The 8,175-nt window shown below is 34.7% G+C and overlaps 1 protein-coding gene across 4 annotated transcripts in view; it reads left to right on the forward strand.

Annotated features, from left to right (window-relative positions):
- Nucleotides 1-8,175, forward strand: part of LOC115217708 (unconventional myosin-X) — a 560,656-nt gene that overhangs the window by 242,259 nt on the left and 310,222 nt on the right. For all 4 annotated transcript variants that reach the window (XM_036507677.1, XM_036507678.1, XM_029787467.2 and 1 more), the window contains one exon: nt 7,254-7,365. In XM_036507677.1, coding sequence (XP_036363570.1) covers nt 7,254-7,365 — 112 coding nt within the window. The remainder of the gene's footprint in view (nt 1-7,253; nt 7,366-8,175) is intronic.

An 8,175-nucleotide genomic window follows, 5' to 3' on the forward strand; every position in this document is an offset into this window, starting at 1 on the left:
CCATAAAAAAAAAATCCTCCAATAGGATCTTGCTAATCTTGTCTCCTTCAGTACCATGAAGATTCAGTCATTGAACTTATCAAGGAAGCATTACAACACTCTACTGTTTAACATCAATGGTTGCTGCAAAGGCTGTCCATTTGAGAGCCCAGTCACTCGGAAGTACTGGCAACCAGTCAATGGCTTTTTGAGTCCAACAAGACATCTTTGGTACTAGTACCACAATAAAACACCATAGTTCTCTTTTGTAGCTGGGGTATCCCAATATGCCACTCTATTCAACAATTCTATCTTTGGTAAAATTCATTCAGTCATAACTTGGTTTAAGGAATTAACTTTATTGCATTCAAGTAGTACTATTGTTTATCAGAATGTACAGATGGAATAAAAGTCTCTCTGTAAAAATCTTCCTTCTGGTTGATCAGGTGAGAAGTCTAATCCTATGGATAATACCTTGTAAGACTGTTCTAGCAGTTGGTCCATGATACTATATTCTCTTTTTCCTAGTTTATGATTGGTATCCTACTTATGGCCAGAGACATCTAGCTGGTCTACAGTCAATGGTTGAAGTAGGAGTTCACAGTTCCTGTGTTGCAATCATTTCTTCCCTCTTCTTTACTAAATTTATTTTATAAACAGCATAAGCTAAATTATGGCATCTAAGAAATCACCTGGACAGTTCTTCCTAATTTTTTCCCAACATTAACAGACTTTAACTTAAACTGGAAGTCATTCACTACAACTTGTTAGTAAGTTTCATCTTCCCAAAACATCTTCTGAAATCGAACTTTATGGAATTCTTTCTTGCCCCCATTTCTCTACAATAATCAATTTGTAGATATTCAAGTTAAATATAAACGCTTAATTTTGTTGGTCTCAAAAGTTAGAGGCACAGCCTGTTCTGATTATGTAAAAGAATTTTAAAAAAAGCGTCTGGCCTTGTCCTTGTGCAAAAAATCTCTTTTCCTCTTTGAAAAACATGATTTCTTTCACTGGTAAAAGGTTTGATGCATTTAGCATTATTTCCTCAGGGTCACAACTTATCATCAATTTTCCAGCCCCATCTGGTAGTATATGAAGATAGAGATATTGGTTTCAAATTTCAGCATGAGGCCAGCAAGTTCATGGGAGGGGATAAGTTGATTACATCGACCCCAGTGTTCAGCTGGTACTTCTTTATCAATTCCAGAAGGATGAAAGGCAAAGCTGACATCAGCAGAATTTGAACACAGAATGTAAAGACAGACAAAATACCACTAAACATTTTGCCTGGTGTGATAACGATTCTGCCAGCTCACTGCCTTATGAAGGTAGAAATACTGCCAGACTGTTACTGATAATGATAGGAAATAGGAAATGGGTTTTAAGAATTTGGTAATCTTCAGAAACTTGGTTCTACAGGAACAAAAATACTTGATGATATATGAAAAATTGAAGTGATTGCCACTCATATTTTTACCCCTTTTCAAAACCAACATCAATATTTTACTATGGCATCATCTCATGCCATTCGTTCTGTTATTTATTTATCTAGTTCCTCACCCCCATCCCTCACTTCTGTTCACCCATGTGAAAACATCTGATTTATTGATACTTCATTGGTTGAAGCAATGTTCAATAAAAGATTTCTCAAAATTTCTCTAATTAATTATTCCTATTCTTGTTTTCCCCTTTTCAATACTTGGTAAAGAAATTGGTTTATTCTTCTTGCTTGAGACTCTTTGATGATTCTATACAAGGTCTGGTGCTAAACACTTTCTTGCTGTCTTTATCACTTTAATTCTGGTTTCATTTTTATAAATAATAGTAAAACTGAACATTTAATGTTTTTTGTTGTGTTTTATGAGGGGATTCAACTCCCAAGGGGTTTATTTTGAGATTAGATATTATTGCTTTACATTTAATATATACCACATTATTCTATAGTGAAGAACTTTTTCTTCTACCCTTCCCCACTGGGTATCTCCCTCTTCATCACCTTGTTCCTCCAGCCCCTCCCTTTGTCTATCTCCTCCATACCTTCATCTATTCTTCCTCCTCTTCCTTCTTCCTTGTTTTCTTTATCATTACTTCACCCTCCACCCTTTCATATACCCCACCGCTGTCTCACTTCGAACTTGTCTTTCTTTTTCCTTCTCTACTCCCTTTCTGTCTTGACCGAGTTCTTCTTCCATTCTTCCCCTTTACTCTACGTTTTTCTTCATTTCCTTCCCCTGCCCTTCTCTCACTCTCCACCCATTCTCCTTTATTCACCTTTTTTTTTAAATACTCTCCACCCTCTTTTAGCTTCTCTTTCCCATCTTCAGTTGTTGTCTCACCTCCACCTCCATGTCACCAATATTCCTCATTACAAATTCATACTGTCACCTTCAGACTGTTTCATTAAGCATCTCTTCTGTTCATCTCTCTCTCTCTCCAACTTCTCTATGTGGTACTATATACACCTCCCTTGTTCATCCCCTGATACTTTCTCTTCTAGCGCTGATTGGTTTTCTGTCTATAACTAAGATGATCTCTCCTGACCATGTTCAGAAAATTCACCATAAACATTTTTGCTGCAGGAAATTTTGTCATAAAGGAGATACATCAGTAAACTGTAACCAAAATAAATAACTCATTTCAAGGAAGTTACCTTTCTCTAATTGTTAATATTAGTTGATGAAGTTGCCATCTTAAGAAAACAGATAATTTTTTTTTTTTTGCAATTATCATATTTTTATGGTGAATTTTCCTATAAAAAAAAATTTTCCGGTAAAATTTCCTATAATTCTCCTGACATTTCTCATTTGTTAGAACACAGCAACAATTGTCTCTCAAAAATCAGTCTTCCCATTCAAAACCTGATAATACTTCAGACATGATCAGTTGCCGATTCTTCAGAAAACTCAAGTCAGAGTCACATCCAAAGAGTCACATCCCACCACCTAGCCTTCTCACTGACTGGCAAGGATTTTTCCACCAATACATTTCAATACTAACTTACAGATCACTATTTCCTCTCCTCTTCCTCTTCCCTTCTCTCACTCTCTGTTCCTCTCTCTCTTTGCTCCCCTCTCTCTCTGCCCCTCTCTCTCTGCTTCTCTTTCCTCTCTCTCTGCTTCTCTTTCCTCTCTCTCTGCTTCTCTCCCCTCTCTCTCATATTGCTACTACATTGATAACCTCTCAACTAATTAGTTATCTTTTATCTTTTACATGTTTCAATCATTAGACTGTGGCCATGATGGGGCATCACCTCCGAGAATTTTTAGTCAAATGAATCAACTCAAGTACTTACTATTCTTTTCTTTTTAAGTCTGGAATTGAACAAACTGAACAGACTTATGATCACTGCTTGAACACATTTGACCATAGATCAACTTAACAACTTGATCAAAGTTTTTACATGATAAATTAAATTTGCAATTGTTCCTCCTCCTCCTCCTCCTCCCTCTTCTTCTCACTATCACATGTATTATCAGTCATCAGGGATGTTGTCTTGAGGTCCGGTCTCAAGTATCTTCAAATCTGAATCATCTTCCTTACATTTCTTGCAGAACACAATATTGCATTTTCGTGTAGGTTGATAACGCAAGTCTTAATTCCAATATCCTTCAGTTTAAGCATTGTGCCAAGAGCACCAATTGCCATGGGAATAATTGTTTTCTTAGGTCCTGGCATTACTCATGTTTTTCTTTTGTTTTTCAATTTCTTTTATAATCCACCCTGTTATCATATGATATTGCACTGTTTCATTATTTTCTCTTGCATAATTCTCCATGGTCCTCTTGCTTCAATTGTATGATCAGTCTTTATGGGAAAATCCCATAACATCTTGTGATTCTCATTCTCCATCATACCCTCTGGCTTGTGTTCATATACCAATCTTTTCTGCTACTTCGAATCTACGCGCTCAGCCAACATTCCAATGCACTCTTTTACCTATGCAGTTAGGCCTGTGCTTATTATCATCATTTTTAAAAATAAAAACTTAAGAGAAATCCTCCTCCTCCTCCTCATCATCATCGTCATCATCGTCGTCATTGTCATCGTCATTGTCATCATCGTCTTCATCATCATCATCATCATCATCATCATCATCATCATCATCGTCATTGTCATCATCATCATCGTCATCATCGTCATCGTCGTCATCATCGTCATTGTCATCATCGTCTTCATCATCATCATCGTCATCATCATCATCATCGTCATCATGACGACTTTCTTTATTTCATTTCATTTATTCATTTACTTGTTATTTACTCTACAATTCTAGAGTTTTATTTTGGAATTATTTTCTTCTGTTCATTTAATTTTCAGATTCAAATTCATTTATTGTCTCAATTGTTTTCAAATTTCTTTCAAAATCAGCTTTTTCTTCCTGTTTCTTATTGGCTGCTTCTTAAATCTTCATTTTTTTTTTTTTTTTTTTTTTTTTTTTACAAAAATTATTGTATATTGCATTTTATGGAGCTATATGACATTATGTTAAATAGGATTTGATAGAAATATCTTCCATGAAATTCTATTGAATTACATTGAGTAAAAATTGAGAAAATTACTGGAAAACCAGAACAAAATGTGAGAGACAAGCAAAAAATGCAGAAGAGGACTTCTTGCAAAATTTAAATTTCTTCATTCACTGCTTCATTTATGGATTAAGGGTTAAAAGAAAACTTGAATTTATATTTTCCTGCCAATTTACTATTTTTGGAATAGTAATGTTCTGATCAAACTACCTAAGGATGGCAATCTCTGAAATCTAGTCCCATTTTTGGGTTCAAGCATATTTTACTTACAAACTGAATTCTTGAAATAGATGTCAAATCGCTTCAAATCACATCTGACTATCTTAGATAAGGTATAGAAAATGCATTAAATAATGTATTCCTTTATAGCGTTAAAACAGTTTGGATGGTCGCGACTGGAATGGTTTGCTTGCATCTTAAAAGAAATTCTTGCACAGTAATTCTTTTAGCCAAATGTTCTTTTTTTTTTTAATACAAGTTTCGTGAACCAATTCTCTGAAACTTGATTCTATTTCTAATTTTATTTATTTTATTTATTTCCAAATGGTGTCATTGACCGCCAAAGTTACTGGAATACTTCAATAATATTGATCTGTTTTATATTTATTTCTCCACATTGTTAGAAATCCACATTTATGGAGGAGGAAGAAGATAAATATCAATTGGTTTACATGTTAGTTATTGTTTAACCATTGCAAGCTTAGAAGAGTTAAAGTCAAAGTTAAACAAGAACAAGTAAAACCTATCCTTGAAGGTGGTGCTCCAGCATGGCCACAGACCAATGATCAATTCTGAAAGAAGAATAGGATATATATATATATATTATATATATATATATATATATATATATTTATATGATGATATTATATATATATATATATATATATATATATATTGATATGATGATATTATATATATATATATATATTTCTTACTTTTTTCTTTTACTTGTTTCAGCCATTTGACAGTGGCTATGCTGGAGCACCACCTTTAGTCAAATAAATCAACATCAGGACTTATTCTTTGTAAGCCTAGTACTTAATCTATCATTCTCTTTTGCTGAACTGCTAAGTTACAGGGACATAAACACACCAACATTGGATGTCAAGCGATGGCTGTGGGACAAACACAGACAAATGAATACATACATACATACATATACATATATATATACCAGTTTCCCCTAACTGGCTCCTGTAAAAAGCACTATTGAACGTGGTTGATGCTAGGTCCACTCGACTGGTTCATGTGCCAGAGGCATGTAAAAAGCACCATCCAAACGTGATCAATGCCAGGGTACCCTGGCTGGCTTCTGTGCTGGTGGCATGTAAAAAGCACCCACTACACTCTCGGAGTGGTTGGCCTTAGGAAGGGCATCTAGCTGTAGAAATGTTGCCAGATCAGATTGGAGCCTGGTGCAGCCACTGGCTTTCCAGACCTCCATCAAACCGTCCAACCCATGCCAGCATGGAAAATGGAGGATGTTAAACGATGATGATGATGATAGTGTTGGTATATTCGTGAATAAGTCACTAACCGAAATAAGTGGATCTATTGTTTAGGAAAATACTATTTACTTGTTTAAGGCATGTGCTGGATAAATTATGAAAATAACTTTAACAGTTCAAATACTAAGAAATAAGCATACACAATTTCATTTTTACCAAATAATTTAAGGAAATGAATGGGTTATTTCCCTTTGCTATATATAAAGATCCCTTCTGGAAGTGAATGGGTTATTTCTCTTGGTTTTTAAAATAAAATATATTAGATATGTATAAGGATCCCTCCCAGGGGCCCTATTATCGATTTTTTCAACAATCTGAATATGACATGAGGTTTCCAGACATGATCATTGGTTTAGGAGTTCATTAGCAACCAGGAGGTTGTGTGTTCAACCACACTCCGTGGCATCTTGGGCAAATTTAATTTTCTGTAGCCTTGGATTGTTCCTTGTCTTGCAAGGGAAATTGGTGAATGGAAACTGTATAGAAGCCCATCAATTGAATTGTACATTCAGTTCAATGGTATGGCATTCTCATATTGACTCTGAATCTTTCACCATCACCACCAGACAGCAGAACACCACCTACTCTTTAAAATGAAAGGAAAATACCCTTTACAAAGAAGAGGCCATCATCACAATGATGTTTAATATAGGTACGCCATCTGTAGGACCAGCATTTAGAAGACTGTATTAATTCCTCTATTTGACTTGTATATATCCCATTGACTCCAGTGAAAATTAAAGTCAGAATACAAGAACGTTATGCAATGATAACAGCATCAAAGATTATGATGATGACGGTGGTGATGGTGGTAGTGGTGGTGAGAGACATGCTAATATGTATTGAGGTTATTATTATTATTATTATTTTTATTGTTATTGTTATTACTGTTATTTTTATTCCTGCTTTACATTTGAGGTGTTCTCTTTTGGCAATGTTGCAAATTGTTATGTTTATGGAATCCTTGAGCTGTGCTTCAAACAACAAAGAACAATTTTATAGATTGATCTAATGAAACTAGTTTCATTCTTTATAAACTCTTAATATTGCAGGAAAAAACATGTAAAACACATCAGTCTGTAATTCTTGAGTCCTGCATGTTGGCGTTCTTTTACTATCGCTATTTGCTGGTTTTTATGGGTCGTAATGCATTATAAAAAAAACAAAAACAACTAAACTGATCAATTTCTCTGAATTCTCACAATTTTTTTCCCCTTTCCATCTCTCCCTCTCTTAGGTATTTTTACGTAATTCTGTGTTTGAACCTTTGGAAGAACAGCGGCAGCAGTACCTGAGTGGCAAAGCTACAATTATACAGAAAAACTGGCGTAGGTGTATAGCTCAAAAAAGTAAGGAATCAACTTTTATATATTTTATTTGTTACCAGCTTTTTAAAACGAGTTTTTTTCTCTGCATTTAGCACCATGTAAAAACTCTGCTGCACCCACACAATTTTACAAGCACAACTTCTCTTTTAGAAATGCTGGTTTTATTTTGTAAAATGACAGCTGTAAATCAACATAAATTCTTTTCCTCTCTGTGATGTCCATAACTGTTGCAAACTTCAAGATATGACAGTTATTATTGCATGTTGTTTAATAAATTGTTTTGATTGCTACTTAAAAAAAAAGGGGAGATTCTAATTGTTTGGGGTTATGTTATTAGATAATGTGAAACGTTACCTTTTTGTCGTTTCACTTTTAAAAGATTGAAATCTCTGAAAAAAGCATTAGTTTCATTTTTTTAAATTGCTTTCTGATTGTAGCAGGTTCTTATTGAATTCTGTGCTAAAATGTGTACCCTTCAACAAGCAATTATATTAAACACACAACAATGTTATTTCATAGAATAACTCAAGTTTTGACATTAACCTCACATATATTATAACTTTATTAAGTGGCGAGCTGACAGAAATGTTAGCACGCTGGGTGATATGCTTAGAGGTATTTCGTCTGTCTTTACGTTCTGAGTTCAAATTCTGCCAAGGTCGACTTTGCTTTTCATCCTTTTGGGGCCGATAAATTAAGTACTAGTTGCATACTGGGGCCAATTTAATCGACTGGCCCTCTCCCACCAAATTTTGGGCCTTGTGCCTAGAGTAGAAAAGAAATATTATAACTTTATATGCATAAAGCTTCCTTATTCTGGCTTCTATAATA

The sequence above is a fragment of the Octopus sinensis genome, linkage group LG11, assembly GCF_006345805.1.
Source record: "Octopus sinensis linkage group LG11, ASM634580v1, whole genome shotgun sequence".
Lineage (NCBI taxonomy): Eukaryota > Metazoa > Mollusca > Cephalopoda > Octopoda > Octopodidae > Octopus > Octopus sinensis.